This window comes from Vigna unguiculata, chromosome 6 (assembly GCF_004118075.2).
Source record: "Vigna unguiculata cultivar IT97K-499-35 chromosome 6, ASM411807v1, whole genome shotgun sequence".
Taxonomy (NCBI): domain Eukaryota; kingdom Viridiplantae; phylum Streptophyta; class Magnoliopsida; order Fabales; family Fabaceae; genus Vigna; species Vigna unguiculata.
In genome coordinates, this window is record NC_040284.1 from 24,980,180 (window position 1) to 24,998,887 (window position 18,708).

The 18,708-nt window shown below is 30.6% G+C and overlaps 3 protein-coding genes across 5 annotated transcripts; 2 read left to right on the top strand and 1 right to left on the bottom strand.

Annotated features, from left to right (window-relative positions):
• The first annotated feature begins 332 nt into the window (after positions 1–332).
• LOC114186663 (putative anthocyanidin reductase) lies at positions 333–2,135 on the top strand. 2 transcript variants are annotated; one of them, XM_028074637.1, is made up of 5 exons: positions 333–507; positions 589–758; positions 874–1,089; positions 1,358–1,737; positions 1,820–2,135. In XM_028074637.1, exons 1-5 carry the CDS (start codon positions 393–395, stop codon positions 1,953–1,955), a joined length of 1,017 nt encoding a protein of 338 aa, XP_027930438.1. In that variant the 5' UTR covers positions 333–392; the 3' UTR covers positions 1,956–2,135. The 2 variants fall into 2 exon arrangements, with proteins under 2 accessions (XP_027930438.1, XP_027930439.1); XM_028074638.1 differs by having other exon boundaries at positions 877–1,089.
• Positions 2,136–9,392: 7,257 nt separating this feature from the next.
• Positions 9,393–11,485, top strand: LOC114186665 (putative anthocyanidin reductase). 2 transcript variants are annotated; one of them, XM_028074640.1, is made up of 5 exons: positions 9,393–9,569; positions 9,645–9,814; positions 9,930–10,154; positions 10,530–10,915; positions 11,175–11,485. In XM_028074640.1, exons 1-5 carry the CDS (start codon positions 9,455–9,457, stop codon positions 11,308–11,310), a joined length of 1,032 nt encoding a protein of 343 aa, XP_027930441.1. In that variant the 5' UTR covers positions 9,393–9,454; the 3' UTR covers positions 11,311–11,485. The 2 variants fall into 2 exon arrangements, with proteins under 2 accessions (XP_027930441.1, XP_027930443.1); XM_028074642.1 differs by having other exon boundaries at positions 9,394–9,569; positions 9,933–10,154.
• A 258-nt stretch (positions 11,486–11,743) lies between these two features.
• On the bottom strand, positions 11,744–14,113 carry LOC114186664 (probable WRKY transcription factor 46). The gene is made up of 3 exons (XM_028074639.1): positions 13,558–14,113; positions 13,342–13,470; positions 11,744–12,842 (listed from the first exon to the last, which is right to left on the bottom strand). Exons 1-3 carry the CDS (start codon positions 13,872–13,874, stop codon positions 12,170–12,172), a joined length of 1,119 nt encoding a protein of 372 aa, XP_027930440.1. The 5' UTR covers positions 13,875–14,113; the 3' UTR covers positions 11,744–12,169.
• Between the last annotated feature and the right edge of the window lie 4,595 nt (positions 14,114–18,708).

Consider the following 18,708-nt stretch of genomic DNA (forward strand, 5'->3'; position numbering starts at 1 on the left):
TTAAATTGCAAGAACTTTTGTATCAAAAAACAAATTATGAGTAATATAATATATACCTTAATTATAACATAATATTATTAGAAGAGAAAAGAAATATAAACATAATAAATTATCAGATATGATTAAAAGAAAGATAAAAATTATAGTAAATAATAGTAATGAAGTGCATAATATATAGAGACATCCATGTTTATCACTTTCCGAATTTTGCTTCGTCAAGTTTTAAGTCAAAATTATTGGTTCCAATATAAATCCAAATTTGAATTAGGACCACAGTTTTTTAAATAAAAAAAAAAGAAGTAATTCTGAAAATAGTGTATTTAAGGAGTGTTTTGGCAATATTTCTTCAAAACCTATTTCAGTATCAAGTTCTGTGAAGAAGAGAAAGAAAAATGGGGGAAGGGAGCAAGGTATGTGTGACAGGAGGAAGTGGTTACATAGGTTCCTGGCTCATCAACAAGCTACTGGCCAAGGGTTACACTGTTCATGCAACTCTCAGAGACCTGAGTTAGTATTTTCACTCTCTCTTTCTCTTTCTCTTTCTCTTTCTGTCACATTTTGATTCATATTTTGGAACATAATGAACAGAGAACGAGTCAAAGGTAGGGCTGTTAAAGAGCCTTCCTCATGCAGAAGGCAAACTGGTTCTGTTTGAAGCTGATATTTACAATCCAACTCAATTTGATCCTGCAATTCAAGGATGTGAGTATGTGTTTCATGTTGCTACTCCCCTCGCCCATGAACCAGGTTCATCTCAGGTTCGTGTGTTTAACTCAATCTGTTCTAGACATGGCATGAAATTGTTGAAAGTATAATTTTAACATGTTAATACTATACATGAGTGATGTGACGACGAGATGCATGCATATATAGCAGTACAAGGATACTACCGAAGCAGCAGTTGCAGGGACGAAAAGCATTGCCATGTCATGTGTGAGATCAGGGACGGTGAAGCGTCTGATCTACACTGCGTCTGTTGTATCAGCCGCTCCACTGAAAGAAGATGGGAGTGATTTCAAAGATGTGATGGATGAAACCTGTTGGACCCCTCTCCATGATTCCTTATACCTTCATGATCCTTTTTACAAGGTTAGTTTTCAACTTTTCATATTTATCCCTTTTCTATTTGCACATGATTCATTTGTCTGATCATGATAGATACCAACCCATTGAACAGTTGATAGATAAAAGCAGAAGGACTTCTTCTCACGTGTTTTGACAATCTTACAAGAGTGCAGAAATAAATTAATTATATATCAAATATTTTATGCCAACTAAAATATAATTTTTAATTTATTTTTCTTAGTATCAAGTTTCTTGCTGTTTTTAAAAATCGTATCTGGTTTTTGTTTTGAAGGACTATATTTTTTCGAAGACAACGTCTGAGAAACATGTACTGAGCTACGGGAACGATGAAAATGGTGGGGGATTAGAGGTAGTAACACTCCCTTGTGGACTGGTGGGAGGTGACACCCTTCTATCTACACCCAGTACCAGAACAGTTTGCATCGCACAGATTGTGCAAAATGAAAGAGCCTACAAATCACTAAAATTTCTAGAGGGATTGCTGGGTAAGATTCCTCTTGTGCACATTGATGATGTCTGTGATGCTCATATCTTCTGCATGGAAACCCCCTCCATCACTGGAAGATTCTTGTGTGCAAGTTCTTACATCTCATTACAGGAGATGGCTAACCATTACGCTCTTTATTATCCAGAATTCACCGTCAAACAAGAGTAAGTGATTCTCTAGATTTATCATTTCCTTTCTCTTCTCTTATTAGTTTTTTACAGTTTTCATCTGAAAATTGCATTTCAGAAATGAAGATGGAGAGAGGAAGGATATCAAGTGGAGCTCAACAAAGCTGTGTGAGAAAGGATTTGTATACAAATACGATGCCAAGATGATATTGGATGATTGTATCAAATGTGCAAGAAGGATGGGTGAACTCTAGTCTCATTTGCTCTATCTGCTTTGCCCATGTTATCTTTAATACTAGTGTTTATAGCTTGTTGATTAAAACTCTCAGTTCTAAATTAACTGTGAGAAATAATGCTACATTACTGAGAGAACAAGGGTTGTGATAATTGTCTACAGAATTCCTGTTTACAGAATATTTATTTTTTCTTATGTATTTACTAAGCATTTCCCAGTATTGCATATTTGAATTAATATTAATTGAGAAAGTTTTCCTTAAAATCAACCCAAAATACAAAAAAGTATTGTTTTTGAGACTTGATGCTCTTTGGAAGATCCAAAATACAACATATGTAAATATTCTATTTGTGCGGTAAATATTCATTTAATTTTGCATTCATTTAAATTTACATTTTATTTTTAGAAAGAAAAAATTTTAGATAAATAATATTGTTATTTTATTTTTAAAAAATTACGTAAATTCATTTCACTTTATATTTGGTTATATTTTATTATTATATATATATATATATAAATAGTTTTTTTACGTATTTTTTATATTTATCATATATTTTATATCTTTCATATGTTCAAAATTTTTACAAAATCTTAACGCTCGTAATATTTTATATTGTAATATTACTCTAAAAATTTCATATTTCAATTAAATTTGCATTAAACTATCAAAATCAAAATACACAGAATTAAACGAATATTTACGATATATATTCCATACCATAATTTAGTAAGACTTGTAAGTTTTCATATGAATAAAAATCATCTTCTCATAATACGGTTTTACCTTTTTTTAAAAAAAAAAGCTAGTTGGGATAGAGGATGACTTCATCTTTAATATCGTCCTCCACCCTGATGACTTGATCTAATTTTGCAAAAAAAAATTCACCAAACTTAATTTTACAAATTTTACTTAATATATAAAATCATTTATTTATGGTTTGAGATCCATTAAATTCACGTTTTTTGGATTATTTGAAATAGTCTAAAAATACATAAATTTTAAAGTTCACAAATTATTTTATAAATTTTGTAATGTTTAAACAAATTCTTAAAATTACATATATAAAAAATGTTTTGTGATATAGATATTTTAAACATTAGTATTGTCGTTAAAATAAAAAAAATGGTTAAATATTATCAAAACTCAATTTCGTTCGGATAAATAAAAAATGTTCTTTAAAAAAGAAGACAACAACAAAAATAAGTGTTAATTAAAAAGTAAAAATTAATTATAATAAAAAGGATTAAAAAATGTTTCTTTAATTTATGTTTTTAAGTTAAGTAAAATAAGGTTTTTATTTTTAGATTAAAAAATATATTATTAATTATTATTATTTTTTTCGTTTTGTTTAATTAAAATAAAATAAGATTTAATAAAAAATTAAAAATTAAAAATTAAAAAAAATTAAAAAGTTAAAAAATTATTTATTATTAATTACTTTTCGTTTTTCTATTAATTAAATTAAAAAAGTAAAGATTAAAAAACACAAAAAGAGTTTTTCTAATGGTTTCAACTTCCTTTCACGGTTCCAACTTCCTCTCACAGTTTCAACTGCCGCTCACGTAACAGTTTTTTATTGAATTAGTGAACGATTATTTTAAAAAGGGGAGAGAATTTTTGTAGAGAGTCACTCGTTACTGTTCCTGCAAGCACTTTCATCTTCCTAACATCCCTCGCCATCACCAAACTTCACATTTTCCATTCATCTTCGACTTTTGTATACGTGATTTATAGATATTCAACACGCACTTCCTCCAATCTTGGTTCATCCTCATCTTCATCAACACATTTTCAATTCATTAAGACCATAGTCATTCAACGGTGAGCAACAGAAGATATTCAAAGAATCAAATTCAATAATGAAAAATAATCTACTGATGTATTGAGATGAAAGTTTGGAATAGAGGAAAACGAGAGGTTTGTTGACGCTGGTGTGATGATTCCGACAGTGGATAATGGAGGCACGGTGGGTGGCAGTTGGCATGGTGACGGCATTAGAGGTCGACGCTGAGGTGTTTCGCACGAGTGGCATTGACGGCGACTTTGTTCGACCGCTGTGGCGTCATCGACAGTAACTGTGATTCGATGTTTTGACTTCGCGCGAGCATGGGAAGCTTAGCCGCTGTGAAGAGTTGTACCGGTGCCGGTAAGGCTTCCGACGGTGGCTGGCGCTGTCATCGGTGGCCGTGCAAAGAGCAAACGTTGGTGCTTTAGCGGAAGAAAGAAGATGAAATTTGGGTGAATTATTAAGTGCTGGGAAGGTAATTAGATTAGGGTTTGGACAGATTCCATTTTTTCTTCATGCACCCCCATGATTAACTATCACACCTTCCTCTTGTTTTTCTTATTTGGCAGATTCATTTTTTTTCACACACCCTCATTATTAACTATCACACTTTCTTCTCATTTTCTTGATTAGGCAGATTCATTTTCTGTTTTCACGTACCTCCATAATTTAAGTCGGATATTTATTTACTTCATGCACTTCCCAATAATGTAATAATTTCACTCCTTTAATTTTCTTTTTTAGGTTATGATATGTTTATTTTATAGTTTATTTTATACGCCATGCGTTTATCTATGTGCACCCCATTTTCATATGTGTAGTTTTTTTCATTGCACCCACATATTCACTTATGCACTCTTATTTTCTATTTCCAATTTTACCGTTTTTTTAATTAAATCTCACATTTTAATCACATTATTTTTTAAAATAATAAAAGTATTTTAAATTGAAATAAAAATTAAAACAGTTTTTGAAACATGATAAAAAAAAGAATAAAGAAAAATATAAAATTATTTTCTTTATTTGTTTTCTTTTAGTGCCACGATACTTTTTAAAATAAAATAAATTATGAAAATTGTTTTGGTGTCTAATCTACCGTTCACGTCACAACACTTCTTTTTTAAAATAAAAATTATAAAAATAATTTTAGTGTCTAATCGATCATTCGCGTCGCATGACATTTCTTTTTAAATACAATAATTATAAAAATAGTTTTGGTAATCGACTGCTCGCGTCGCACGATACTTCTATTTTATATAAAATTATAAAAATTGTTTTTGGTGTCTAAGCTATCGTTCGCATCGTAAGACACTCCTTCTCAAACTAAATAAAAAATCATAAAATTATTGTTTTGGTGTCTAATCGACCGCTAGCGTCGCGCGACACTCCCTTTCATAAATACAAAGAATAAAAAAATGATTTTTGTGTCAACCCAGCCGCATGTTCTTCATTGTGAATAGAGATACGTAGGAGCAAGGCAAGTTCTTGTCAGGTTCACTTCCCAAAAATCAAAAATTTTCCAAATCATTTTCAAATAGTTTGATAAAGAACTAAGTAGCATTGATTTCTCATTTTTTTTAATGAGAATACGTAGGATCAAGGTTAATCCTTGTCAGGTCCTTTTTACTAGAAAATGATTTTGTTCAATATTTTCTTATTTATGGGAAAAATAAATATTTAAAATAAACAAATCTCTTTTGCAAATTTAATTAAAGGTACTACCGCCTTTGGGCGGACGCTGTAGGGTGTTAATACCTTTCTGTAATCGACTCCCGGACCCTAAATTTGATTTTCGTAGACTTTATTTTATTTTTATGATTTTTTATAGTTTTCGAGAATAAACTATGGTGGTGACTTTTAATCTCTTTTTCCAAATGAATTTATTTATAGTTCGTCGTCCCGTCGCGATTTAGGTTGCGACAAATATGTTTTTGATCCTCAAGTTTAAGTGAATTTTGAAATTAGTCCGTCTTCGAAACTTTTGACCAATTTAGTTATTCATTTCTATAAATGCGTGAATTTAGTTCTTTTTACCAATTTTTGTTAAGTTTACATGGTCTTTCAAACACATTTTATTATATTATTTGAATTGTTTATATTGTTTAACATATTTTTGCTTCAATGTTAACTCAAATATTATCATAAAACGTGTTTGAAATGTCACGTAAACTTAACAAAATTTGGTTAAAAGAATTAAATTCACTCATTTCTATTGTTTGAGGACTAAATTAGGTCAAAGTTTCAAAATTGGCTAATTCCAATTTTCACTAAGAGTGAAGGGACCAAAAACATATTTAATCCTAGAAAAAAAAATATCACTTATATTTTATAGTATTTTTATCACAATTTTACGATTAAAAACGTGATAAAATATATCATTATTTTATTGTCTTTTAACATTTATAGAAACTTTAAAACTACCAAAAACTATTTGATATATATTTTAAAAATTTTAAAATTCTAAAATTATTTATAAATTATTTTTCATTAACTTTATAATCAACATTTTAATTAATTGTTCTACTTAAAAATATTTTAGAAGATGATAAACTACTAAGTAAATTTTTTAATAATCAATAATTATTGAAACAATCAATTTCACAAAGTATTTACTACTTCAGTATTAGGATTAAAATAAAACAAGTCCCATTATTTAATTTCATCATGAATTTCAAAATCATTTTGACCATAACACAAATAAATAAATAACTTCAACATCCAAATTTATCCTTCTTTTCGTATGTTATAATAAGTGCAATATATATTTCTTATCAGAGAAACTATGTCTCTCAACCCAAAATACAACCCAAAATTCCAATTGCATAGCCTGTTTTTTTATCAGTTGTTATTCATACAAATGTAGAGTATCTGGAAATCCTAATGAACTAGGCATTGAACAACTGTTGAAGATTAAGCTCGTTTACTAATTTAATCAAATTTGTTTATATTTATTTTTATTAGTTAAATATAATATTTTATCATTAAAAGAGGTTATACATAGAAGGAAGATAAAAAGATGGATGTCATCCTTTTAACTATATAACTTGATATAGTAATATGTTATGCTATTGAAATGAGAGCAAGTTATTAAAAAATTCATATTTTGTTGCAGACTTTTTGGATCTTTTGTACTCGACTTTCACTACACAGTTAATTCTTAATATCTTAACTTAATGTACTTTTAAATTATCTTAGCACAATATAAAACTTAATACAACTTGTGTGAATACTAGTCAACGTATTTGTTTTATATTTCAAAGTCGTAGTTTTGATATCTGCCTTCGGAGATTTTTCACACTTTTTAATTAGCAGTTTTAGGTGTACTTTGTTTTTTTTCTTTTGTTTTTTACTGTCGTGTTTCAAACTATGCCGAATTAATTTTGTATTCTAAACACATCTCTTTATTAAAGTAACTTTTCTATTATTTGTACATTTGATCCTAAAAATTGAAAGTTGATCAATACACTCTGAAATAATGAATATAAATTTACCATATCTAAGTTTTTTGCTAAAAGAAATTCACATGAACATAACTTTTCTCATTTCAACCTCATTTATATATTTTATTTTTTACTACGTTGTGCATACATAGTAAAAATGAAACTTAAATATATAATACTTGTCCTTGTAAGATTATTACCTATTACTATTAGTAAAAAAAATTCTTATCATTATATACTAATATATTTATATATCTTTTGGCAGTGACTTTTATTATAATATATACAATAACAATATTTTTTAAATCAACATCACTGTATTTTTTTTATATACAAAAATCAATCTTAAAAATTTAATAATGTAAACTTAATTTTACAGGCTCATTCAAGCAAGCCAAAGTCAAGAAAGTATTTTTTTTATTACAAAAAAAAAATGTATATGGCATCCTCAATTGTATTTACTTGGGTATTACTTTCTTATTACCAATAAATTTTAATATAAATATTAATACTTAATTTTGTAAGTCATTTTAAATATCAATATTGTTGATGTCATTAATATTTTTTTTGCTGAAAAGGACTTGAAACATCTTTTCAAAAATTGTGATTCAATTGATACTTTTTTTAAAATGAGTATCAAACTGACATATCCAAACAAAAATGGGTACCATATGACTAATTAAATCAAACTTTTTAAAGCAAAAAAAAAGGATTTAAAACTAAACCTAACAAAATAGTGAAATACCACCTTTGAATAACTCTTTGTAGCAATTCTGGGTCAATAATCACATAAGCTGATTTTCTAAAATTAAAGGCTAAGAAAGGGACAAATGAGAAATATATTATACAATTTTTGTTTATGTTTTTGAAGAATGCGATTGAAATCTGTAAAATTTATGGAGATATTAGAAGTTTGGCATACATTTTAAAAATATATTGCTAAAGTGTTAGTATTCTCTCAAAAGTAAATTAAAAATATTGAATGAATTCAAGGGTATATGCTAAAATATATATTTTAGATATTGTCGACGAAGGCATGGAAAAGTACTTGTAATGGTTCCGACCATGCCAATTATTTATGCATATCTGTGTCTTTCTTGTGTGCATTAATTTCTTTTATAATCATTAAATTCCAAGACTTCTTGAATCTAAAAATAGTTTGAAATGGTGAACTGTGCTGTGATTGAATAAAATTATTTAACATTGCGTGTACCGCGGTTTTACTCATACTTAAAAAAATGAAAGCCATTAGAGACAAACACACTAAGAAAATCTAGTTTAGATCACTTTATCATATAATAAGAGTGGTTGAGATTCATGCACTTTTACTGAATCTGCAAGAGGATACCAATCCGAAGTATAACAGTGATGTTTAAAGCGTGTTTTTGGCGGATTTTTTTGTATTTTAGGGTCTTTGTAAATATGTTTGTTAATTTTTGTTTGTTACACAAGATCAAGTTGGTATGGTTAAGGACGACATTTCAGGTGAAATTGTCTTTTATCCGACTGGTTTTTCTTTTTTTTAAAGTAATGTCATCCGTAAAAATGACAGTTTATGTTAATTGAAAAGTGAAGTCGTCCTCTAACATGATAATTTCACTTTTATTGGGTTTTATTTTTCAAAATTTTCAGTTTTCAATGTTTTTTTTTTAATTTTCAAATTTTTTAGTTTTCATTATTTAATTTTCAGTTTTTATTATTTATGAAAAAAAAAACTTGAAAAGTGAAATATACATATACGAGGACGACTTTAGTTTTCTCTTAACACACAAACTGTCGTCTCCAGTGATGATATTGTTTTTTTTTTTTAAAAGAAAAGAGAAACCGGTCCGGTGAAAGGACGACTTTACCTCTACCATGATCGAGAAAAAAAAATCAATGGACCCATATTTACAAATTTGATTTCTAACAGATTCTAAAATACAAAAAGGCCGTGCTTTGGCAATATTTGTGAGCAGATAACGATAGTTTGACTACTAAATTTTAACAACTTTTTCTTATAATATGATGTAACATATTTTAAATGATTAACTACTAAATTTTAACAACTTTTTCTTATAATATGATTTAACATATTTTAAATGATTTTAAAATATTGAGAACGAGAAAATAAAAAAAATAAAAAATAATTTCGAGAATGAAACTTTGTAAGAAAAAGTCATGCAAATTTAATAGTGAACAGTCATTTTTCAGGAAAAGGACGAAAAAAATCGACTTCAAAAGCTACTTCAACTTCATTTGAAAGTTGTAATTGTTTGTGGTGTATACCTATCTGTGTAAAGATAAGAAAAATGGGGGAAGGGAGCAAGGTATGTGTAACAGGAGGGAGTGGTTACATAGGTTCCTGGCTCATCAACAAGCTACTGGCCAAGGGTCACACTGTTCATGCAACTCTCAGAGACCTGAGTTAGTATTTTCTCTCTCTCTTTCTCTTTCTCTTTCTGTCACATTTTGATTCATATTTCGGAACATAATGAACAGAAAACGAGTCAAAGGTAGGGCTGTTAAAGAGCCTTCCTCACGCAGAAGGAAAACTGGTTCTGTTTGAAGCTGATATTTACAACCCAGTTCAATTTGATCCTGCAATTGAAGAATGTGAGTATGTGTTTCATGTTGCTACTCCCCTCGCCCATGAACCAGGTTCATCTCAGGTTCGTGTGTTTAACTCAATCTGTTCTAGACATGGCATGAAATTGTTGAAAGTATAATTTTAACATGTTAATACTATACATGAGTGATGTGATGATAAGATGCATGCATATGTAGCAGTACAAGGATACTACCGAAGCAGCAGTTGCAGGGGCAAAAAGCATTGCCATGTCATGTGTGAGATCAGGGACGGTGAAGCGTCTGATCTACACTGCTTCTGTTGTAGCAGCCTCTCCACTGAAAGAAGATGGGACTGATTTCAAAGATGTAATGGATGAAACTTGTTGGACCCCTCTCCATGATTCCTTGGAATACCTATTCCTTGATGTTCCTTTGTACAAGGTTAGTTCCCAACATTTTATCCTTCAATTTTGTTACGAAGAAAGAATTTCGATTCCTACTTCTCCATGCTCTCATTTGCACTTTAATATAAAAGCAAAGAAACAAAGAGCGTTACAGAAATTGAGATGAAAATAAGAAAGTTGGACGCTGTATAAGGATGAAAATCAATAAAGCAATTGGTTTTGTCATTAACAAGGAAAGTCATTATTGATATCAATTATCATGTACTACAGATCAATCTTGGGAATTTTATCAGTTGATTTTCTTACATCATTGAGATTGTTTATTACTATTGTTCACTGTACAAGAATCAAATATGAACAGAGGTGCAAATGTACAAATGTTGACTTTATTGTATTGGTCTTATATTTAAAGGACTATACTTATTCAAAAACACTGTCTGAGAAACATCTGTTGAGCTATGGGAATGATGAAAATGGTGGAGGAAAATTGGAGGTGGTAACTCTCGCTTGTGGACTGGTGGGAGGTGACTGCCTCGTATCTTCTGCACTCAGCAGCAGGTTAATTTGCATTGCACAGATCGTGCAAAATGAAATGGCCTACAAAACACTCAAGTTCCTAGAAGGATTGCTGGGTAAAATTCCTCTTGCACACATTGATGATGTCTGTGAAGCTCATATTTTCTGCATGGAAAGCACCTCAGTCAGTGGAAGATTCTTGTGTGCAAGTTCTTACATTTCATTACAAGAGATGGCTAACCATTATGCTCGTTATCATCCAGAATTCAATGTGAAACAAGAGTAAGTGGTTGGCTGTTCTTGTTTATTGCTAGTTTACTATTTCTTGGTCTTTTTTTGTTTGCTTCTGAAAGAACTAACTCAAAGGCCTAAATTGTAGAATCTTTTACGAACATAGATGCTAAAAAAGGACATTTTCCATGGAATAACTTTAAGCACGATTAAGATCAAATTTGTAGTTGATTGTATAGTCTTGGAATACACAAGTTAAGTTTTCTTCCTATTAGTTTTTTACAGTTTTCATCTGAAAATTACATTTCAGAGATGAAGCTGGGCAGAAGAAGGATATCAAGTGGAGCTCAACAAAGCTGTGTGACAAAGGATTTGTATACAAATATGATGCCAAGATGATATTGGATGATTGTATCAAATGTGCAAGAAGGATGGGTGAACTCTAGTCACCATCTACACCTTGCAGTATCTGCTTGTAATACAGCAAATACCAGACATCTGCGTCTGTTAGTACTGTTTCTTTTTTCTTTTTATTAAAAATTAATCTGAGTTTCAAAATCAACTAGAAAAGTGAATTATTCGACTATGAGAGTTACCAAATTGAAAGGGATTTGGATGTAATGGAGTGTCCAAGTTTCATATGGAATAGTATAAGAAGTTGTTTTGGTTAACAAAACAACTAGCTTTTAAAACTGGTTCTCTGCAATTTTCTGAAAGAAATAACTAAGAGGTTCTTCCCAACAAGAAAGTTGTGAAGTTAGTCAGGAATTCAAACTATCATATGAAGATCAGATTGTTTGAATTTTAAATGTATATTTTACGTCAAATTTACAAACAAAAACATAAGCCCTCCAATCTTCAGCAAACAGTAATGATTGATTGAATTCCCTTACAGCCAGGAATCGGAATCCTTGGGCCAAATTGATGGCAATCTTTTTCTTTTGTTTGGTGATATGAAATTGAATATTGACCACAATTATAGACAACAGCTAAAATGAGAACTCATTCATTTCAGAAACTCAATGCCTGAAGAGCCCCAAGAAACACTGGAACCAATTACAAGTAACAAAATGCACCAGTACACAACAACTACATATTATTTACGCACTACACCCTAGGTAAAAACGTACATCACATACAGGAAAACTCTACTAAACTTGCATGACAAGGAGGTTTCATTGTCTTCGTTTATCAACATGACTCATGATTCCCTTCCATAGCCAGGATCTAAGACTCACCAGTTAATCCAGAACAGACTATGGCATTGGCTACGCTGTTCTTAGTTCGTACCTACTATTTAACTATCTAAGTGGAAGTGCAGGGAAGCTCAAATGAAGAGAAAAAATCAGGGTTGTTGAAAGGGAAATCCGTGTCAAAATCCCCTTTATGAAGCAAAATGTCCAAATCCAGGATTGGGGAGTTGGTTACTGAAGTTGGGGCTGAAAATGTCTCAGTGATATCAGAATCTGAGGTTTGTATCTGTTGGCATAACAGTTCAGTGTTGTCCAAGTAGCACGTTGACAAACAGAAAGGGTTTGATTCTGAAGTCTCTGGTGATATGAATGCAGGAGAAAAGCTTTCCGTGAAATGGTTTTCAAAATTCGACTCGGGTAACATGTTGTCCCCGTTTTCTGATCCATTTGATTGAGAATGAAATGAAAACCATGGAAAGATATCCTCCTTGATTTCCAATTCCTCTCTTTTAACTCTATGCTCTGTTTCAAAGGCGAAAATCCCCACTGGGGTTTGCTGTATTTTCTCTTCAAGTGGTTGATTAGTTTGATCATTGTGGAATTGATTTTCCCCCAAACCCATCTTTATGTTTGATGGGAATACCTTGTTCAAATACTTAGCTTGCGTGCACGTATGTCTTCCTCTATAGGTCACCTCAATCGTTGTCGGATCTTCATCCGACCTTTGAACTTGTTTAGTTGCCAGACAACCTTGAACATTTCTATGTGTGCATCTGTAATATCCTCTGTAATGCAAGTCACAAGTTGTAAGTTTTTGGCAAAACTATAAAATAGTACAGTCTGTGAAGTTTATAGTACAGTCTGTCCAAAAATAATGAGAAAAGGGCCTTAATGTCCTGTTCTTGTCGATCATTATAAATTCGATTGCAATTTGCATGTTATAGCATTTAATAATGAATGGGGTACATGACCAGCCAAACCCAGAACCAGCATGGCACTCTACAACAAGTTGTTCCATTTGATAAGAGTGCCACGTTTCTCACTGCAAGGACGTATATCCTTCGCTCAACTCATAAAATTAACCCCATTAAAACTCCACCTTTAACACAAAGCACGAATTTAGGCTCATTTGAATTAGTTTACAGATTGCAATTTACATGCATATTTTATTTCCCTGATCAGCTAATTAACCACTGATTTTTCAGTAACCAGGAAAAATTTCAGTAATCAAACTTGTTTAATTTATAACAAGAAAGTTAAAGGAGAAGAGAGCTTGTAACTGACCTTGGAAACTTGGCTCCAAGAATATCCTTCTGCCCGTATTTCCTCCAGCTATATCCATCATCCAATGACCCCTCAAGTCCTGTTCTCGAGCAAATCTTCACTTGCTCCGTCCATCTAGGCATGGTCTTTCTGCACGCCACAAATTGAAATCAGAACACCAGTCTCAACAATCGACACAATTGACAGAAACAAGAACTTGGTAACTCGTGACATTACCTTTTCTTGAGGACAGCTTTGTGCTCTAATTCACGGTCCACGACCTCACTTTTGGGACTCCCACCATTTGTAAAAGAAGAATGGGAATCCATCAAGGTGGCACTGGTGGTTTTGGCCTCTCCCACAGTAGCCCCCCAGTTCAGCATGGTGAGTACTTTCTCATAGGACGAGAGAATTTTATCAACCAACAGTTCATTGGTTTCATGGGACGATGGAGAAGAAGAAACCAGATGGTTACCGAGCTGCTTTGCTAGCTCCTTACCTTGGATAAGTTCATGAATCAGGCTAGAATGTTTTCTTTTCGGGCTCGCTTCCATTTCGTGTAAATGAACTAACAACAACGATAACAGATAGGGAATTGAATTACTCTCCTACTTGGTTGCTCTAAGGCCTTGAATTCCTCAGTTCAGGGATTTGATCATTTTAAGGAGATTATCCAAGGCAAAGTGAAGTAGTAGTGATGTTGTGGCAAATGAAGGGGATGCTTAAGGGACCAAAGTATGAGTGAAGGAGAGTGTGAAATAGACACAAGACTTGGTTTGGAAGGTGAGAAGAAGAGGGATATATAAGAGTGAAAATTTGAACGGAAGGAGATACATTTGACTGGCCAAACCGAACGAGTTTTCCACAAATGTGGGTCCATGATAGTGGAGAGTGTAGTGTGTGCATAGATTTGTTGAGTCTCTGAGAGTGATCTTTTTTATTTGACGTGCTGACCCTTTCAAACCCCTTGTGTGGGTCAAGAGAGCTTCACGCGTTCTTTCGCTCCTATGGAAACAAGTCCGAAGATTCATCTATTGCACCTCGTCATTTCCAAGCACTTTTCTCTTTTATCTTCTTTCTTATTTTGAACACACACGTTACTTTACTCCTCGTAAAGTTCTCACACTTTTTTCTATCAGGGGTTAAAAAACATGGAAAATCCGAGAAATGCAAACACTTCCAAAACAATGTTAAGAATATGAGTAAAAAGTAGTTGAATGGTTTGGTTGCAGCTAGTGAGGTGAAAGGAAGGGAGCGACAGAAAGGGATGGATGTTGTTATGGTGATGTAATGTGCATCACATTGCTGATAATGTTAATGCTCTAACGTGAGTCTCATCCCTTCCTATTAATTGCCCCTTCCTTGGGTAGGTGTCTGTCTGTCATCTAGGGTTATCTGTTTTGTTATCTTCCCCCATTCAAGGAAAATTCTGCTGTCTTCATCTCTTCAATTTATGATGAGATTGTTTATGCTTATTTAATGGGTAATGATATTTTTACAAACAAAATTTAACAAAATGTTTGACAGACTACTTATTTACTTAAAAAATATATTATTTTATTATTTCATTTTGATTAAAAAATAAAAAATAAATCTATTTAATTATATTTATAGAAACTTTGTTAAGTTTATAACAAAAAGTTTGTTAATAAATAATTTACCTTATTTAATAGACTAAAATACAATTGTTTTAAATTTTGTTTATTTTGATCAATTTGATATATTGATTTAAATTACGGTTAATTTAGTTAATTTTTGTGACGACTTTTAGATTGTTAATAGAATATAATTCGTCACTGTTATATGTTATTTTGTGTTTTTTTTTTTTAATTTTTTTTAGTATCATCCTCATGTGTTTTTTATTTAATTCAGTTTCAGTTTTTGTTAATTTTTTTAATTTAGTTTTAATTTCGTTAATTTTGTTTAATTTGGTCCTAACTTTGTTACTCTCTAAACTGACCAAATTTAAATATTATATATAAATGTTATACCGAAATTTTTATTAAAATTAAAATTTACATTAAATATTTCTTTCATTATTTTTAGGTTAAATTATGTCTTTAGTCCCCATTCTTCGTAACAAAATATCAATTTAATTTATCTATTATTTTTTATCTTAATTTGATTCCTATTTTGAAAAATTTGATGCAATCAAACCCTTTCCGTTAGTGATGCAGTAACAACGTTAAAGGGGTACCACGTGTCAGTCCCTGAATTTTTTTATGTTTTTAAATTTTTTCAAAAATTTGTTAAATAAATTAAAAGGTTGCCACATGTCAAGCTGACATCGTACCACGTGACAGTCACAGTGTGATGTGATAGTGACAATGTCACGTGTCCTTATTATGCCTTGTGTCATTTTCTCATTCTCAATTTTAAATCAAGTTCAATGTAAAATATAAATTTAAATAAAATTAATCTTATTAAAAATATTTACCAAAAATATCAATTTTGGTAGAAATATTTGTGTACAATTATATAAAATTAAATTTGATTTCAATTTGGAGAGGGACAAAATTGCTTATTTTTTACAAAAATTATGACTAAATTGAGATAAAAATAAAAATACAAGGACCAGAATAAGAATGAGGAAGTAACAACTGGCATAATTATGACACATGGCACTGTCAGTGCCACATCACACTGTTATTGTCACGTGGCACGATATCAGCTTGACACGTGATAATTTTTTTAAGAATTTTTAAAAAATATAAAAAAAAAATCAAAAAATTCAGGAAGTGACACGTGACACCCCTTTGATGTTGTTATGCACCACTACCGGAAAAAACTTGATTGCATCAAATTGTATAAAATATGGACCAAATTGAGATAAAAAGAATAGAGGAACCAAATTAATATTTTGCTACGAAAAGGAAAACCAATGACATAATTTAACCTTATTTCTCAACCAACCATAATTTACAACTAGTGAAGAATTTTCCTTCTAATTTTAAGAATAACGAAGAATTTTTCTACTAATTTTAAATATAGTAGAGAATTTTCCTTCTAGTTTAAAAAAAATAAATTTCCTTTTAATTTTAAAAATAATTATAAATTTTCCTTGTCATTTTAAAAATAATGAAGAACTTTCCTTCTAACTTTTAAAAATAATGAAAACAATTTCTTCTCATTTTAAATTAACGGTAATCCTAATATCTACATGTAGCAAAAATTAAATATAAATCTAATAATTTTCTTCCAAAAGTATAGTTAGGTTTTCTTTAAAAATAATGAAAGAAATATTTAATATAAATGTGAATTTTAATAAAGATAATGTATAACATTTATGATTTTAACCTTCAAATACGTATTGAAGGGTGGAAGGAGAAAGAAATATTTAAACTACTTTTGATCTCGACTTTTCAACGATATGAAACTTATTAGGTATATCGGAACTTAATGTGGCACTAATGGCTTGACGCATGGCACTTAATGCTGATTTAACATGTGGACAACTTTTTCAAAATTTAAAAAAATTTAAAAAATTAAAAAATTTAAAAAATTACAAAGTGACATGTGACCATCATTGTTTACCTTCCGTTAGCAGTGTTAATGTCATCACAAAAAATGACTAAATTAACCACAATTTACAAAAATTATAACATTTTAAAACATTTTAAAAAAATAAGAACCAATGATGTATTTAAGCTTGTTTAATAAAATACACATGATATGAATTTCTCTAATTTATTTATATTAAAAATAAACAACTTTCTATATATTTTAATAACCAAACTAGCATGAGACCCGTGCGTACGCACGGGTCGTGTTTTTGTTTTTAAAAATTTTTGTTTAGAAAACGGATTTAATATTATTATTAATAAATCAATAATTTCATTTAAAAGTTATAGATGTTTATTTCTGAATTTTAAAATATTCAAACAACAAATTCATCTAACGATTATATAATTATACATTTACGTATAATTAATTATTGATATATATTATGTGTTCTATGTTATATGTTTTTGAGTAATTTGGAATAAATTATTTGTCATGATATAGATTGTTATTTTGTTTGGATTACGAAATCTCAGTTTAATTTTTTTAGAAATTTAATTACAGTATGTTGTTTGGGCTAATAAGTTTAGAGTTTTGGTGAACATTAAAGAGTAAAAAACAGGTGTTAATTTATTTGTTTTGGATTTTCTTGTTAGATTTAAAAGTTATTTTTTAAAAAGAAATTTATATTTATATTTACATGGTTATAAAAAATATGTAATAATTATATTCTTTAAATAAATATAATTTTGAAATAATTTTCTACAATTAATTACAGTTATATATTAGTGTTGTTATATTTGTAATATTATTCTCTTATTCAATTATTTATTTGACAATTGATTTGAATTTAAGATCAATGTTGGTGAATTGTTTTATTTTTTTGTGTTTTCGTTTCTTGTTTAAACCTAGCAGTAGATTATTAAAGTGGTATGGTAAACGTTTTTACTACTAATTTAATATATCTCTCAGAATACGAAAAGATGGCGGCAAAACCAACTTATTACATGTCTTGTCGTGGGGATATTTTTTTTGCACGTTGATTGGTCTGGTCAGGGGGTTTTATTTCGTTCAGTCGTAACATTTAGTGGCTTTAAATGGTAAGTTGGATCAGTGTGCGTGTGTTTGGTCAGAAAGAAGAAAGAAGCCATCATCCCTGTGTTTGGTCAGAAAAGAAGAAAGAATCCATTATCCCTGTCGCAGTTGCAGCAGCATCCAAACGTTAAAATGTCTTCATCAAAGGCCATCAGCTTCACAAACTTTTACCAAAACTCAGTGACTGTCATGGAGCCCGCAGAGGTTGGTGCATTATTTTGTTCGTTTATTTAAAGTTTCGTTTTTTGGATATGAAAACCTAGGTTCTGGCGTAAAGTTAATCTTTTTTTGTACGATGGTGTTGTGGTTGAAGTATTTGTAGAAATTTGTGTTGAAAGTTCTCATTTTTATGAATGCTACTGCTTTCGTGTATGTTAGGAATGTCTGGACTTCGAAGTTGGTTTTTATGAGCAATGGGGTAAAATGCTACTGCTGGGGACCAACTTCTTTAGCGATCCGAAAGGAAATACCATAAATATAGAGTTTGAGGAGGGTCTTTTGGGTCAGAGACAGTTTCGTGGTGTCCAGAGCATTCGGTCTTTTTATAACGTCAACGATGTTTATTATGTGTGTACTGTTTATTGTGGAGACCGATTTTTTCGTATAAGGCTTTTTGATCTGGACTGGAATGAGTTTGACTACCCTGGTACAGCAAGGACTTCTCTTGGATGTAACCCTTTGTCTTCAATAAGGTTTTTCCAAGCGTTTAGGGTGCAGTTTATCCCAGCGACGGTATGCTATATTAATCCATTGTTATTACATTTACAGTTGCATTTGTATGGCATTGATTCT

Bases quoted from the DNA above. Each gene is read 5' to 3' on its own strand.
- LOC114186664 (XM_028074639.1), bottom strand. From the start codon at position 13,874: ATGGAAGCGAGCCCGAAAAGAAAACATTCTAGCCTGATTCATGAACTT. The intron at 13,471-13,557 runs GTAATGTCACGA...TGTGGCGTGCAG, and splicing joins AAAGCTGTCCTCAAGAAAAG to AAAGACCATGCCTAGATGGA. The intron at 12,843-13,341 runs GTCAGTTACAAG...CTTGCATTACAG, and splicing joins CTTGGAGCCAAGTTTCCAAG to AGGATATTACAGATGCACAC.
- LOC114186665 (XM_028074640.1), top strand. From the start codon at position 9,455: ATGGGGGAAGGGAGCAAGGTATGTGTAACAGGAGGGAGTGGTTACATA. The intron at 9,570-9,644 runs GTTAGTATTTTC...CATAATGAACAG, and splicing joins TGCAACTCTCAGAGACCTGA to AAAACGAGTCAAAGGTAGGG. The intron at 9,815-9,929 runs GTTCGTGTGTTT...ATGCATATGTAG, and splicing joins ATGAACCAGGTTCATCTCAG to CAGTACAAGGATACTACCGA.
- LOC114186663 (XM_028074637.1), top strand. From the start codon at position 393: ATGGGGGAAGGGAGCAAGGTATGTGTGACAGGAGGAAGTGGTTACATA. The intron at 508-588 runs GTTAGTATTTTC...CATAATGAACAG, and splicing joins TGCAACTCTCAGAGACCTGA to AGAACGAGTCAAAGGTAGGG. The intron at 1,738-1,819 runs GTAAGTGATTCT...ATTGCATTTCAG, and splicing joins GAATTCACCGTCAAACAAGA to AAATGAAGATGGAGAGAGGA.